The sequence below is a fragment of the Alligator mississippiensis genome, chromosome 7 (genome assembly GCF_030867095.1).
Source record: "Alligator mississippiensis isolate rAllMis1 chromosome 7, rAllMis1, whole genome shotgun sequence".
NCBI lineage: Eukaryota > Metazoa > Chordata > Crocodylia > Alligatoridae > Alligator > Alligator mississippiensis.
The window spans coordinates 50772053-50789291 of NC_081830.1; the positions used below are offsets into that span (position 1 = coordinate 50772053).

The 17239-nt window shown below is 46.1% G+C and overlaps 1 protein-coding gene across 3 annotated transcripts in view; it reads left to right on the forward strand.

Annotated features, from left to right (window-relative positions):
* ACSL3 (acyl-CoA synthetase long chain family member 3) overlaps nucleotides 1-17239 on the forward strand; it is a 140564-nt gene that overhangs the window by 38012 nt on the left and 85313 nt on the right. For all 3 annotated transcript variants that reach the window (XM_006271176.4, XM_014602904.3, XM_019491800.2), the window contains one exon: nucleotides 11162-11574. In XM_006271176.4, the coding sequence (XP_006271238.1) occupies nucleotides 11224-11574 (351 nt within the window). In that variant the 5' untranslated portion in view covers nucleotides 11162-11223. The remainder of the gene's footprint in view (nucleotides 1-11161; nucleotides 11575-17239) is intronic.

Consider the following 17239-nt stretch of genomic DNA (forward strand, 5'->3'; position numbering starts at 1 on the left):
GTGGGGCGGGACTTGGGGCCCTTGACCGCCTTGGTCCAACCCTCTGGCTGGATAGTATGGGAGATCTCGGAGTCCTTCCTTGTCCTGGAAGATGACCTTGGTCTACCCTCCACCTCCAGGGGGTGAAGGGCCTGGCAGTAGGAGTCTATCTCCTGCTTACCATCCCTGATGGCATGCAGTCTCTGTACTGCGGCCTGGAGCTCCTCTATCTGGTACCCCAGAGACTCCAAAGTGGAGCAAAGCTTGCAAGGGGACGTGGCCATTCTCCTGGTCCCATGAGCCTGGAAACGTGCCAGGTGGCCCCTGCAGCCAAGAGCCAGCGGCTCTGTCTGCATGGAGCCTGGAACCATGGGTTCTGTCTGGGTGGAGGCCTCTGAGGTGCCAGAGGGGGAGGCTGCAGACCCCGAGGAGTGCAGCATGTGCCCATCTGCATCATGTCACTGGTAGCCCTGCTACTGTTGGGACTACCTTTCCTAGGGCACACTGGCAGGGCTGTGGGCCCTCCCACTCACCCTCCTGTGCAAATTCCTGTGCTAAACTTGTGCGCCGGACCCAGAAGCATGCCTGTTTGTGTGTCCTGTTTGTGAGGCTCTGGTCACGTGGCTCCCTGCGGGGCTGGGCAAAGTAGGAGCTGGGTGGGGAGGTGTGACCCTCCTCGTCTCCACTCAGCTGCCTCTGCTGGGCTATGTCTCTCCCACCATGGGTCCCTGCTTAGCTGTAGGCAGGCTGGGGCTCATCGGGGGTCCTGGGGTCTCTTGGGGGGGGGGAACGGGGGATGGGTGGTCCCTGGGCTCACAGGGGTGCAACGGGCTTTCACCTGTGCGTCTCGCACCGGAACTGGGACCCAAGTGCGGCTTCTGCTGTTGCCGGGCCCTTTTTAAGCTCCTCTGCCTTATTTGGTTGTTTAAATAATGCTCGCTCTTATACAAATGTTATAGCATTTTATAAACTTATTCTCAGCTCAAAGAAATCCCCATGCAGCCCAGAGCTGGCTGGGAGCTGCCCCAGAAGCAGGACAGCTGTTGTCCAGGCCTGGGCTGCACAGGGAAGCCCCACTGGGCATCAGGTATGTCCCCATGTGCACAGGGCCAGGAGAGTTCTGCAGTGGCAACTATCTCCTAGCTTTGTTCACATCAGGACCTCTCCTGATTGTGTACGGGGTAAGAAGACAGCTGCTGCTGCAGCTGGCAGAGCTTTCCTGCCCCTGTGAGTATGGGGACCAGCCTCATGCTCCCTGCTAGCTCCTGGCCTAACACTCTGGGGGAGCCTGGATCTCCCTCTGGCTGTTGAAGGGGGCTAGAGATGGGTAGGAGCAGCTCTGTACTGGACTTTTATTGTGCAGTAAGTCTTTATTTAATTGCATAATTTAACTTCACAGTAAGCATTTATAGCATCAATGGCATGTGTAGACTTGCCCAGAGGTGTGCCCCCCCCTGCACCATGTGCCCATGACCCCCTTGATTCTCTCCATCTCTGCTGCATTCCACACCTCAGACTTATTCTCAGGTACCTGTGCAGCTGCACTGCTGTGCCCTCTGAGTGGGCTCAGGAAGCATCAGCCTAGATACTTCACCTGGACCAATGGAAGCTCTTCAGATGACAGGATTAGGATTCAAACTGACCTTGATAAATTGCAAGAATAGACTAAAAGAGAGAGGGTGAAATTCAGTAAGGACAAATGCAACGTACTACATTTAAGAAGGAATGGTCAAATGCATTAACAAGAACGACTGGTAGTACTGTAGAAGAAGACTTGTAGATTGCAAACCAAGTCTAAGTTAACAGTGTATTGCTGGTGCAGAAGGAAAAAAACCCAGTAGCACTCTGGAGATTAACAGGAATATCACAGGCAAGTCAGAGGAAGTGATTCTTCCATACTTGCATGTGCAAATCAGGCCTCCATCTTTAAAGGCAAAATGCAAAGTTTTTCTTGGCTGTATTGTATACAGATAACTGCACTGTAAAACTGAAAATTATAATTCCCTGAAAAAAAAAAATTATTATCTGAATGCTAGATCTAGTGTTAAAATAGCGTAGTCTGTGTTCCTGGGTAATATAAGCAAAGTGGTGCTTCTAGAGTACTATTCGGTTCAGTAGCCTGTCGGCTAACATGATTATCTGAGTTAAGTATTCTTTTAAGACAGCCTAAGACCATAAATCTCTTCCACAGATTACCTAGCCTGCCCTTTAACTTATTTAAGGATTTCTAATTAATCAGCACCTGTTTCCTATGGTTTTTTGTTTTTTGCTAATTGAAATGTTACAGGTTTTTTTCTGTTTCTGTCCAGTCCCTTTCACCCACCTTTTGTTTTATCAATTTAGCATGTGAGTTGTTCAAGCTGTTAGGAACTTCTTTTAAGTGTTTTGGCACCTAGTGTATTAAGCCTTGATACTGGCTGGGATTTTCAGACACTGCTATAATACAAATAATAAAAAAATAAAATTGAGCAAACATGTTAATCAGAGTCTTTTGACTGTATCAGCATATCCTAGGAGAGCTTTGATAGAAGATTTCTTTCTTAGTTTAACAAATGAAAATTACTCCTGGAAGATGTAATTTGTCTAATTCTACAAATGAAAGGCAACTAAATGACTTATTCTTTGAGGCATGAATTCATACATGATTGAATTGTTATCTTTTCCCAGAATGTAATGACTAACTTATGGGAAAATAACAGACATTCCTCAGGTTTTCCAAGGATACATGAAGATAATGGGATATTACCAAAAGATAGCTAGCATGTCCAGAAATAGACTGCTGCCTCTGTGGTACTCTTTCATACAATTTTATTTAGAAATAAACAGAAATATTTATATATGAAAAATTTAACATGCACAAAGTACTTATTTTCCTCTATATTTGTCCAACTAATCATCACTCTGAAACAAGGGCTGCCAACGTCTTAGGCAGGATACTTTCTCAGGGTGTTGAATTGGGGATTTGGAGACCATATGACAAGCATGTGTATTCTTATTCCAGTCTTATCCATGAATGGACTCCATGTAAAGAGACATCTGTTTTTCAGAGAATAAAGACAGACAGTTAATGAAGAAGGAAAACTTTTTAGTTTCTACCTCTCTTGGGCTCCTAATTACCTGACTTACGGTTATGGGTAACTATTAAAAATGATATTGGAAGCTAGCTGGTAAATGTCTTGAATAAAAATAAACTTTTTAATACAGAAATGGTAGTGGTGGTGATATGTTTTGTTTTTCCATTTATGATGTTTGAAGAGAAATCAGAGTTAATACATTTTTCTTGAATTTCACGTATTGTCATTTATTAACACTGACAGTTTTAGTCTCAACTCCAGACCTTCCTTTAATAGTCATCTCTTATATATTTTAATAAGAGATGACTATTAAATGAATGTTTGGAGTTGAGACTAAAACCAATGTTAATCATTTGATTTATAATTTGCAATTATTCTTGTTACAAAATTATATACATATTGTAAAATATTTTCAACTTTGAAACCATGAACTTTCATTAAAAAGTCCATACAGAATAAGCTGCCTACTGGGTTATATCAGATTGACACTTTTCATTACCTAGAATGACTGAAGAGCAGTACTTGTCAGGTACCAGCTTTTGTACCTTTTTTTTTATTACCTAGGTGTGTTTGATAAGAAAACATACCTTGGTTATTCCAGCACAGTAGACATTTTTTATAATGTTACTTCTACCTTACTGAGGGTGCAGGAACAAACCATCCTGATGTGCAGGAAGAATAGCAAACGTAGCAGGCGATCAACTTGGCTAAGCAGAAAACTTTTCAGTGAGCTTAAACACAAAAAGGAGTGGAAACTTGGACAAACAACTTGGGAAGAGTATAAGAATATTGCTTGGGCATGCAGGGATGAAGTCAGGAAGTCCAAAGCACAAGCAGTGATATGAAGGGTCAAGGAAAGTAGGGTCCCCATTGAATGGGGGAGGCAACCTAGTGACAGATGTTGAGGAAAAGGCTGAAGTACTCGATGCCTTTTTTTACCTAGGTCTTCACAGGCAAGTCACCTCCCAGATTACTGCACCAGGCAGCACAGTTTGGGACAAGGTGAGCAGCCAATAGGAACAAAAGAACAGGTTAGGGATTATTTAGAAAAGCTGGACATGTACAAGTCCATGGGGCCAGATGCAATGCATCCGAACGTGCTGAGGGAGTTGGCTGATGTGATTGCAGCGTGGCTGGCCATTATCTTTGAAAACTTGTGGCAATTGGGGGAGACCCCAGACTATTTGAAAAGGGCAAACCTAGTGCCCATCTTTAAGAAAGGGAAGAAGGAGGATCCAGGGAACTACAGACCAGTTGGCTTTACCTCAGTCCTAGAGGTAGATCGATATATCAGTTCGATATCGGATTGGTACCGATTTATAAAGAAAATTGGCTGTATCAGAAATCGACCCAATGGGGCCTATTAATTTGGCCAATAAATGCTTGCACATGCACGCAGCCAATGAGGCGCAGAGTCCGGCAGTGTGGAAAGCTGCCTTTCTCTGGTAGGTCTGTGGTGGAAGGGGCGGGGGGGGCAGATCAACCTTCCCCCCCTCAGTGAGGGAGGGGGCAGGGGCAGGCACTGCCCAGCTGAGGTGCTCATCACGGGGGGGGGGGGGGGGAAGGGGTGGGGTGGCGGCTCCTGCCACTGCTTGCACCTGGGGAGGGTATGGGTGGGGGGATGACATGTGCCCCTGGATCTGCATGGGGCGGGTGGGCTGCAGGCTGGAGCCAGGGCTGAGCTGCCATGCACCAGAAAGAGCTGGGGCTGTGCTGGGAGGGAGCTACAGCAAAATTTGGGGTGGCTGCAGCCCCCTCTGTAGCCTGCAGCCTGAACCGATCCCTGGGCAAGAAGAGCCTGGTGCAGCCTCTGGTTCCAGCCCACAGTTGCAGCCTGCCCATCCCACCCCATGCAAATCTGGGGGCACATGCTCTGCCTGCCCTCCCGGAGTGCAAGCAGCAGTGGGAGCCGCCGCACTCCACTCTGGCTGGGCAGCTACTGTCCTTGCCCCTTCCCTCATCACAGGGAAGGGGGTTGATTCGCCCCCCTATGCCCCTTTCCTCCCCTTCCAGCACAACAGACTTACCAAACGGAGGCAGCTCTCCACGCTGTATCAGAAATTGGATCAGTATCGGCTGATATGCCTCCTTAGAAATCAGATGTCGGTATCGGCCCCAAAAATCTATTGGTGCACCCCTACTCAGTCCCCGGAAAAATCATGGAGCAGGTCCTCAAAGAATCCATTGCTAAGCACTTGGAGAAGGTGATGATGAGGAACAGTCTGCATGGATTCATTAAGAGCAAGTCATGCCTGACCAACCTGATTGCCTTCTATGATGAGATGATTGGCTGTGTGGATGCAGGGAAAGCATTGTACATAATGTACTCTGACTCTAGCAAGGCTTTTGATACGGTCTCCCACAGCATTCTTGCAAGCAACCTGAGGAATATGGGTGGGATGAATGGTGGATAGAAAGCTGGCTGGATTGTTGAGCTCAATGGGTAGTAACCAATGGTTCAACGTCTAGCTGGCAGCCAGTATCAAGTGGAGTGTCCCAGAGGTCAGTCCTGGGGCTGGCTTTATTCAATTTCTTAGTTGCATAGTTGGTAGGGTTGGAAGGGACCTAAGCAGGTCATCAAGTCCGACCCCCTGCCATGGGCAGGAAAGAATGCTGGGGTCAAACGACCCTGGCAAGGTGATTGTCTAGCCTCCTTTTGAAGATCCCCAGGGTAGGGGCGAGCACCACTTCCCTAGGAAGTTGGTTCCAGCTCCTAGCCACCCTGACTGTGAAGTAGTGCCTCCTGATGTTTAGCCTGAACCTACTCTCAGCTTATAGCCGTTATTGCTTGTAACTCCTGGTAGTGCTCGGGGGAACAGGGACTCTCCCATTGCCTGCTGGTCCCCCTTGGCCAGTTTGTAGGTGGCCACCAGATCCCCTCTCAGCCTTCTCTTGTGGAGGCTGAACGGGTTCAGGTCCCGTAGTCTCTCCTCATAGGACCTACCCTGCTGCCTCCTGATCATGGGAGTGGCCCTCCTCTGGACCCTCTCGATGCTATCCACATCCCTCCTGAAGTGTGGCGCCCAGAACTGGAGACACAGTACTCCAATTGCGACCTGACCAATGTTGCATAGAGGGGGAGGATCACCTCCTTGGACCTGCTTGTGATGCAACTATGGATGCATGACAGGGTGCGGTTAGCCTTCCTGACCACGTCCCCACATTGGCGGCCCATGTTCATCTTGGAATCAATAGTGACTCCAAGATCCTTTTCTACCTTTGTGCTGACAAGAAGGGAGTTCCCCAGCCTGTAGGTATGCTGCTGTTTTTTCCTCCTCAGGCGCAATACCTTGCACTTGTCCGTATTGAAACCCATCGTATTCTCATCCGCCCACTTCTGTAACCTGTTCAGATTCAGTTTCAGCCTGTCCCTCCCTTATAGCATGCCCACTTCTCCCCACATCTTAGTGTCATCTGCAAACTTGAACAAGGTGCTTTTCACCCCCTCGTCCAAGTCGCCGATGAAGATATTGAACAGTGCGGGCCCGAGGACCGAGCCCCGGGGAACCCCACTGCCCACATCCCTCCAGGTCAAAAATGACCCGTCCACCACCACTCTCTGGGTGCGTCCCTCCAGCCAATTTGTGACCCATCTGTCTGCGTAGGCATTGACACCACAGTTGCTCATTTTTAATGAGAATGGGGTGAGAGACAGTGTCAAAGGCCTTCCTAAAGTCCAGAAAGACTATGTCTACTGTGACACCTGCATCCAAGGCTTTTGGGACCTGGTCATAGAAGGCCACCAGGTTGGTCTGACGAGACCTGCCTCTAATGAACCCATGTTGATTGCCCCTAAGCATAATCTCCCCTACTGGTCCCTTGCAGATGTGCTCCTGGATCATTTTCTCAAACAGCTTCCCCAGGACCAAGGTAAGGCTAACAGGCCTATAGTTTCCTGGCTCCTCTTTCCTCCCTTTTTTGAAAATGGGGACCACACTGGCCCTTTTCCAGTCTTCCGGCACCTCGCCAGAGCACCACGAGTGCTTGTAAAGCTGTGCCAGGGGTCCCACAATGACCCCTGCTAATTCCCTCAGCACTCTGGGGTGGAGATTGTCAGGACTTGCTGATTTGAACATATCTAGTCCCTCCAGAAGTTCCCTGACTAGGTCCTCACTAACCCTGGGCCTGGCTGTACCTCCCTTGAGTCTGTCCAGATTCCCGGGGGGAGAGATGTCCCTGTCCCTGCTCAGAAAAATGGAGGAAAAGAAACTGTTAAAGAGATTAGCTTTGTCGCCTGGTGCTACCACCAGTTTACCAAGCGTTTCCTGCAGAGGCCCCACATTACTTGGTACCTTCTTTTTACCCGCTATGTATTTAAAAAAGGACTTCTTGTTATCCTTTTCTGGGTCACTAGTCCCAGTTCCATCTCTTCCTTGGCCTTCCTAACAGCCCCCCCTACAATCTTGAGTAATGGAGGTATACTCTTCCTTGGTGATGGCCCCTCCCTTCCATTGGGTGTACGCCACCTTTTTGGCTTTGAGACATTCCTGGGTGCTTCTGGTGAGCCACGGGGGCTTTTGAGCGCTCTTGCCCCCTTTGATCCATGTGGGGATTGTCACCCTTTCGGCTTGGAGGATCATCTCCTTAAGGAATGACTACTCTTCTTGGACTCCCAACTCCCCTTCCCTCTGAGACCTTGGTGCCTCCCTGACTCGTCTCCTTACCTCATTGAAATCTGCCCTCCTGAAGTCCAAGGCTGCTGTCTTTTGTGGGCCTTTGACACCCTGCACTGGATGGTGAATTCCAGTAGGCAATGATCGCTATCGCCCAGGCGGTCAAGCACCTGCAGTCCCCTCACCAGGTCGTCGCCTGTGGCCAGGACCAGGTCCAACAAGGCATTTCCCCTGGTGGGACTGTGCACCTCATGGGTTAGGTGGAGGTACTGTAATTTGGCTCTTCCCAGCAGATGTCCGGATAGTTTAGGTCACCCATGATGACCACGTCCCTTGACTGCTTCCACAAGCTGACCAGAGAATTCCCAGTCCAGCTCTTCCCCCTGGTTAGGTGGCCTATAGTAGACCCCCCACCATTAGGTCCCTTTCCCTCCGACCCCCTTGTATTCTGACCCAGAGCACCTCAGTTTGCCCTACTTCAGACCCAATGCTGTTTGCAGAGGATGTGTATTGCTCTTTGACATAGAGCACCACACCCCCACCTTTCTTCCCTGTTCTATCCTACCTATACAGCCTATAGCCCTTGATGTTTACCACCCAGTTGTGTGTTGGATCCCACCAAGTTTCAGTTGGCCCTGCTATGTCCGGGTATGTGTTAGCTAGCAGGAGGGCAAGTTCCTCCTGCTTGCTCCCCATACTACGAGCATTAGTGTAGAGGCATTTAAGGCCTCCTGAGGGTGTATGCACCTTCCGCCCAATCCCAGGGCTATCTGCGCCCCTGTGTCTTACCTGGGTATTTTTTGTGGTCATCGGCTGCCTTGGCTGGGCTGTTCTTGAGGGTGTCTTCTAGTTTGGTGTTCCGTGGCTCCCTTGGTCCTCTTCCTCCCCTTCCCCTGACGAGCCTAGTTTAAAGCCCACCGGAGGAGATCAGCCAACCTGAAAGAGAACACGTGCTTACCTTTGGGGGAGAGGTGGAGGCCATCCCACCCGAGCATGTCTTGTTTTGAAGTGTGGGTCGTGGTCCAGAAAGCCGAAGCCCGCTGTGAGACACCACTCCCGAAGCCGCAAGTTGACATCTGAGATGCAGGTCTCATGGCATCTTCCACGTCCGCTCACTGGAAGGATCGATGAGAAGACAACCTGTGCCCCTATCTACTTTAGCTTGCCACCCAAAGCGCGGTAGTCCTTCATCAGGCGATCTAGACTGCTCCTGGCCGCATCATTAGTGCCCACATGGATTAGGACCACGGGGTAGTAATCAGTGGGCCAGATGAGGGCTGGGATCATCTCCGTCATGTTCTGAATCCGCGCTCCGTGCAGACAGTAGACCTCGTGAGTCATGGGATACTGGCAACAGATCGGACCCTCTGTTCCTCTCAGGATGGAGTCACCTATGATGAGTACCTGGTGTCTCTTCTTCCGGGTCAGCTTGCCTCCTTAAGCCTGTTCTGTGCGTCGAGTGACCTCCTCAACAGAGGTTTCCTCCTCACCTTCCTCTTACTCCAGTGTCGCCAGGGCCTCATGCCTGTTCCCCAGTTGGACTGGGGAAGCTGGTACTGTGCCACCATGAGCAGCCCTGGCTCTGGAGGGGACCTTCTGCCATTCCGCTGTGGAGGGTACCTCCTAGGGCTCTTCTTCCTTTGGTGCTTGGCCCTGCAGGGAAAGGAAATACCTGTCAATTTTGTCTTCTGCTTCCCTGATCCCTCTCAGCCTGCTAACCTCCTCCTGGAGCTCCCTCACTTGCCCCTCCAAGACCCTAAGACGGGCGCCTGCGGGACAGGTGTGGGGACCTCCATTCCCTGCCCCCCTGGCCTATCTTCATTAATGGTCTGGAAGATGGGATGAACTGCCCCCTCAGTAAGTTTGAGGATGACACCAACCTAGGGGGTGTAGCTGACAGACTGGATAGGAATAGGATTCAGAATGATGTACACAAATTAGAGGACTGGACCAAAGGAAACCTCATGAGGTTCAAGAAGGACAAGTGCAAGTGCTGTACTTGGGATAGAAGAATCACATGCACCTCTACAGCTTGGGGACTGACTGGCTAAGTAGCAGCTCTGCAGAAAAGGACCCTGGGGGTTTCAGTAGGCAATAAGATGGATTTGAGTCAGCAGCGTGCCCTTGTTGCCAAGAAGGCTAACAGCATACTGGGCTATATTAGTAGGAGCATTACCAGGAAATGGAGGGAAGCGATTATTCTGCACTGGTGAGGCCACATCTGGAGTATTGTGTCCAGTTTTGCCCCCACCCTCCCACTATAGAAGGGATGTGGACAAGTTGGAGAGAGTCCAGCAGAAAGCAATGAAAATGGTTCATGACTTACAAGGAGAGGCTGGGAACGGGGTTTATTTAGGTTAGAGAAGAGAAGACAAAGGGGATTTGATAGCAGCCTTCCAACTACCTGAAGGGAGGTCCCAAAGAGAATGGAGCTAGACTGTTCTCAGTGATGACAGAACAAGGAGCAATGGTCTCAAGTTGCAGCAGGGGAGATGTAGGGTGAATATTAGCAAAAACTTTCTCACTAGGAAGGTGGTGAGGCACTGGAACAAATTATTTAGAGCAGTTGTGGAATTTCCATCCTTGGAGATTTTTAAGGCTTGGCTTGACAAAGCCCTGTTTAGAATGATCTAGTTGGGGATGGTCCTGCTTTGTGCAGAGGGTTGAATTAGATGTCCTCCTGAGTTCCCTTCCAACCCTAATTTTCTGTGATTCTATAATAGCAGTAAAATGATGTATATTAAAAAAGAACCACACCGGGCTTAAATGGGACTAGGTTTTTGTTCAGTGATAAAAGTTCTGTTGACTTCTTAATGGACCAGGGTTTTATTCTGAGTTTGGAATGGTGTGGTTAGAATTTCCATCTTTTATCGTTATGTCAAATGCCATGTTTATAATACAAATGCACTCTTTGTATACAGTAACTAAGAATGAAATCCTGTCATGTCATGGAGTATATTCACATATAGAAAACAGTTACATTCCATTGCTGACAGGGTACTACAAAGGAATTCAGTGCACCTGTTTTGGGATCCATGGAGCAGATCTTTGCTTTGTCCACCAAATACAGCTTTTAATGGACTTGGGTGATTTATTCATGAATTAGGTTTTGGGTTTGGGGTTTTTTATTATAATTCATGTGTGGGGGGCAGCGGATGTTGCTACTCAAGCTTTTAGGAAGGTTGATAGCTCGCTGGTGAAGGAGTTGAAGTTTGCAAGTGAAGCTCTAGGCATGGATCTCATGATATTATGATTGGCTAAATTAGCTGCTGTCAGAAAAATTGGGCAGGAATTAATCCAAGATGTTATATGAAAAATATTATAATATGAAATGTTGTAGATGTTTATCTTAAACTATTCAATGAGTAAATTGATGTGCTGCTCCCCTCAAAGTTGTTTTTTTTTTTAATCAGAAACTAATAATAAAATATATTTAAATAGGACTCTCAGCTAACTTCTGAAAGCCTAACTTTTCACTTTTTCTTTCCCTTTCAGATCTTCATTGTTCTCCATGTAATCAACTCTCCTTGTGACTTCACATTTTGGAAATAGCCAAGATGAAGCTAAAGCATACCATCAATCCTGTTCTTCTTCATTTCATAAACTTTATAATCTTGGTGTATTCATTTATAACATATATTCCATGGTACATACTATCTGGCTCAAGACAAGCTATTGCAAAATCAAAACAAATTAAAGCTAAACCTGTGAATAACCAGCCTGGTAGTGCATACAGATCTGTTAACAGCGTGCATTGCTTAGCTTCAGTTTTATATCCTGGATGTGATACGCTTGACAAAGTTTTCAAGTATGCTAAAACTAAATTCAAGGACAAAACGCTCCTGGGAACAAGGGAAGTCTTGAAAGAGGAAGATGAAATCCAGCCTTCTGGAAAAGTTTTTAAAAAGGTAAGTTATTTCATTGTCTGCCTTCAGTAACTTTTTAAAAATCAGTAATGGCTGTTCTTCTCTGCAGTAGATTCATGTGGGTGATAGGTATTTTGAAGAACTAAGGTTTTTTCACATTAAAAAAAAATACATTCTTTTCTTTAGTTCTTTCTGTGCCTACTTAATCTAAGTCTTCTAATTCCCTGTTCTTTCATTATTCACTGTTTAAGAACAATCTAAAACCTCTTTTTGCATTCTTGAGTTAGATACTCTAATTTATGGCTGTAGCCAAACAGAAAAAAGCAGTAGTGAAAATCATTGTACCATAAGTATTTTCTGAATTCCTTAAGTTTTTTTTTATTTGGTAAAAATCTTGAGATAGAGAAGGAAAAGTATGGGGAATGAGTTTAGATGTTGTATTGGATCTTTAAAGTCAGTGAACAATTTTACTCCTGTAAATTTTCATAGTCTGTGTAATATGTGGACATACATACCAACCAGAAATGGTGCCTTTATTGGATGCTTTGTCGGTAAAGCATAAATGAATGGGTCTTATGATACATGGTGAAGTTTACTGAGAGTTTTGCTTGCAAAGGGCTGTAGGTTTGAGATAACAGATATGAATTGCAAGGACTTTGTTTTTAATGAAGTCTTATAGAAGGTGAACTATGGATTCTTAACAAATAGTCATTTACTCTACAAGTACATCTTGAATGTCTCTGAGTAAGAGGATATTTCTGTACAGCAGGACTTCGTAGTTTCCAGGGTGGATTTGATTCAAATCAAATTGATTTAAGTCAAAATTTAAATTACTGGTCAGGAAGCCTCAATTTTAATCATTGTTCTATTCATCATCTCCAAAGTCTCTTCTTCCTGAGAAGGAGTGCTTTTCATGATGTTTCATTCAGGCAACCAGGCCTTGCATTTCTTTATTGCACTGTTTCCATTTTGCACGCATGCCTGTCTTACCCACAGGTAGAGGAACTTCATTAAAATATTCCCAAATAGGGTCTCTCTTATGGCCTGGCAAGCCTGCTGCCATGATAGAAGGGAAAACCTACCATACTATTCCCTCGCTAGATCTCAAATCAGCAGAAAGGCTGTACTTGGAAACTTATCCCTCAAGGCTTCTGGAATATTCTGCTCCAAAGGTTTCTATTTTGTTTCTTCTGCCCTTCCCTCCTTGCAGTTATCCCCTTAGTCCTCCTCTTTGGCCAGGTCTGTTCTACTCCCAGCAATCCTCTATTCATTTAACTCGGCGGAGGGGAAGAGGGGCATGTTTCAACCTTTTTTTTGGTCAGTGTACCCCTAGCGGCTGGTTGAGAAGTGGGGAGTCCCTGGGTGCATAGGCCCCAAAATGGAGTGGGCCACCCGGGCCATGGCCTGACCAACTTTTAGCATGTTAATTTATATAACCCACAAATGCGCAATTGTCATGTTGGTTAAAAACGTGTAGCAATTTTTTAAAATTGTATAGCTAGCTGAATTAACGTGTTAAAAGTTGGTCAGGCCATGGCCTGGATGGCCCACCCCATTCCACAGCCTATGCCTCAGTGGTCTGTCGAGTGTGGGGAGAGGGGGTCCTCCGGCGGCCGGTCAGCGAGTGAAACCAGAAGTGCTGGCAGCAAAACCCAGTGAGGCCGGGGCAGTTTCTGCTGCTGCATGCTGCTTTTCTGAGGCAGTGCAGTGGTTCTGTCCCGTGCCCCCCCATCCTGGCTGGGAGAGTGGCAGAAGGGCAGAGCCCTTGCTTCTTCTGCCTGGAGCGCAGCCCTTGATCTGCGTGCTCTGTGCAGATCTGGGGCACGCGCTCCACCCCCTCCCCATGCTCTCCCGGACCTGTGGCACACAGCGGCAGGAGCTGCCCCACCCCCTCCCCACGTCCCTCTACCCCAGCTGGGAGCTTGCCCCAGCTACAATCCCTCCCTTGCTGTGGGGTGTTGATCTGCCCTCCTCATGTCCCTTCCCTCCTCTCCCCTCCCCCCCCACCCAGCAGACTTAGCAACTGGATGCAGCTGTGTCAAGCCTCCTAAAGGTGAAACCTGCATTGGAACCTTGAAACAGGGTGTCAGTTTACTAATGTCGTAAATGCTGTTTGTCTTAACTCAGTTGCAAGTCGAGGACTGCCTGTAATCCCTATTCCATGATGATATCTTTGATCTTTAACATATTTTAAATTATAACTGTCCTTATATAGATTTTTTTTTTTAAAAAGCATCTTAACAAAAAAATCAAAGAATGCGATTAAATTTAAAAAAAAATCAGATTTTTACTTCTTTTAAATTGTTGAATTTTATCCACCCTGGTAATTTCTTAAATCCAGGTTTCTAATGATTACTGTTGTTTTGGTGGACATAGCAAATATGTTGCTGCATGGAGAGATAAGTCAAGTCATGTTTCTTTCAGTGTTTTACATTTATTTTAACTGTAATATGACTTTGGAAAAAATATTAAACACTGCACCCCCTTTCCTGATGTGTGCTCCACTGGAGTTAATGTCAAATGTGATGTCATCAGGCAAGCACATATCGGCATCATGTTCTGATCCTACATGTTGTGTAGGATTTCCAGGAAGAGTAGAAAGGTATATAAAGATTAGTTTTAAGGGAGGTATAACAGGTTCCTCACTTGAAAAAAAAAAATATTTTGAGTGCTAATAAGGATGTATTAAATAGATAAAATTTGTAATATATTAATACATATATTTAAAACACACGTAGATATGTTCCCCATGTCATATACAAATGTTAGTGGATAAATAATAGTTTTTATTTAAATTTCCTCTGCTGAGGAACTCCAGCTGGTGATTTAAACTTCCTAGTCACTCCTGGTGATAATAGTCCAGTAAGAGGGAAATGCTGTACAAAATTGTGTCTTCATAAAGAACAGGTGCATAAAATTTCTCTTAATGTGGAACTTCCGATTTCATTTGACTGTAAAGAAATGAAAACAAGTTTAGCATGTATGCAAAAACACTTCTGAATATGGTTTAACATTTTGTTTGCCATTTTTTTTGGGGGGGTTGCTAATAGCATAACTAGTAGCATGTAAGTTAGTCTATGAAAGTAAGTATCATGAAGGTATTAGGAGACTGAAAACTTGAGAAATTGACCTACTTCAATTTCCTTTTCTATGAGCCTTGAATGAATTGTGTAATTTTAGTTAAGCTTGAGATGACTGTTTTTAGATAGTGCTACATTTAATGCTGTACTCTTTTGTTCCACATGGTAGCATTATTGCATCAGTTTGCTTTCAAATCCTTAGGCTTTTCATCTCAGGATAAAAAATGTTATGTGTTGTCTAAATGTTTGATAAAATATTTAGCAAACAAAACTTTAGACCCTAAAATTTTACCATGTGATTTGCTCATTTTTTATCATTTGTTTAGCTGGACTCCCACTTTAAATTAGCTGAGTGTTTTGACTGTAAAGCTTATTAGTAGAGTAGGAATTGATTTGCATCCTTTTTTGGGAGTGAGATTTTCACCCTTCTTGGGGGAGGTCAGTCCTATGGGTCACATCTGTCATGCAGAGCAGAGTTGTTATTTAGGCATGGGGCTCCCCACAGGTCAGGAAACATGACATCAGGATTAGTGGCAGTAGCATTAATTGCTGCAGCTTTGGGATTAATAACAATTAACGCTGCCACTGCTCCCCTGCTTCCAAATTCTCAGACCCATGGAGAGCCCTGCAGGCTGGATGATGGCTCTGTGGGCTGGATCTGGCCCATGAGCTATATTTTGGTCACAACTCTGTAGAGTATATATTCTAAGAATTGCCCTGTTCTAAGAATTGTCTTATTCTTCAAGTGTTGCGCTGACGGAAAATGTGTAAAACAATGTCTTTTACTTATATTCCAAGATACTGACCCCCTTGAACAGATTTACTATTGTAAGGGCTCTCAAACTTTGTGATACCACGACCCTGAGCCCTGGATGGTAGCAGCGGGGAATGGGAACCTCACACGTGGCAGCTGCTGCTGTCATCCACCACTCTGCCGCTGCTGTGCACTGCTTCCCTGTGCCACCATGCGTACCCCCTGGGAAGGTTGTGGCCCCCTTTTAAATTGCTCATGACCCTCCGGGGTGTCATGACCCACAGTTTGAGAACTCCTGTACTATTGGATCTTGGTGTCTTTTTGATCATTTTACATTCATATAATTTATTCTTTAGCATCTAGTTTTTGGTAAAGATATTATTGTACTACTTTAATGAAACAGTCTGGAAATTTGTAAGTAATTCTTTACTTTTATTAATACAGTGCTCTTTTTCCACTCATCTTATACTACTTATAGAGTTTGGTAAGCATTACTTCTGTTGGGGAACTGATTATCACTTCTTAAGAAATAATTTGCCTAGGGTCATTTGCTCAGTGAGCAGCAGATGCAAGAATAGAATCCAGTGTCACCTGTGCATTGGACCCAACTGTCTGCCAGGGGTCATTTCACTTTTGCAAGTGGTGGCGTGATGAGTTAGTCTCCTTTTTTGAAGTACAACTGCTCCAGTAGAAGTTGGTCCCTCTTCTGATTTGCTGTTTGAGTGCACAGATATCCCTTGAATACTCCAGCACCAACATCTCCTTTTTAGACACGATGATCAGTATCCAGAATGGTAAAATACAGACCACATTATACAGAAAACCCACAGGACAACATGCATATCTGTACAGAACCAGTAATCACCCTAAACACACCAAGAAAGCTGTGATATACAGCCAAGCCCTAAGATACCATCGAATTTGCAGTGAGGGGAACACATGGGATGCACTGAGGAGAATGCCACCTCACCAATCTTAAAAAGGCTTTCACCCAACAAGGACACTCCTCCAGAGAGAGAGATCACATGTTTGAAAGAGCCACCCAGATACCGTGTGAAGAATTGCTGCGGTACAGAAGGAAACCCCCCCACAAATTGTACACCGCTGGTTATGACATTATCATCCCTCCCTCGAATCCATTTGGAAAATCCTCAAACAATTGCAACCCATACTAGAAAGACACCCAATTCTTCAAGTGATCTTCCTAGAACCACCCATCCTATCCTTCAAACAAGCACCGAACCTTGCTAACATCACCAGAAGCAAACTTCCTCAGGCCAAGAACACACCAAATGGATCCAGACCATGCCATGACAAGAAATGCAAAACCTGCCAACACATCTCCACCTCCCCCATAATTACTATACCCCACAACAGAACCATTCCTGGATCTTACAGCTGCACCTCCAGAACGAGTGAATTAGCCTGCACCTGTACCCGGTCAGCGGACTGGAAGAAGGCAGGGCCCTGGGCACATACAAACCCCAGGGCTGAGACCAACAGGAGTTAGTTCTCTTTCAGCAGCCAAAGGGGAAGGAGCCTCGAGGAAGGAATCGCCCAGAGACACTGTGGCTGCCTGATGTGCTGCACTTAAGGCTAATGGGGCTCCAAGAGCTCAACAGGTACCCTGGCTTACAAGGCACTTAGTGCTGGGGGGGAAGCTTGACATTTTAAAGGGACAGAACACACCATGAACTGTTTATATTATGTTGTAGCTTGGGGGCTCATATCTAGGTTGCTGTTTTACCGGTGGATTGGGCTGAGGCTATTGGGGAAGGAGGAGGCCTCATTGAGGGTCCACTACGGTGTGGGGACCCCAGTGCCGGAGAGAGCACAGCGACAAGGGGTGAGCAGACCCCAGCGCTAGAGAGAG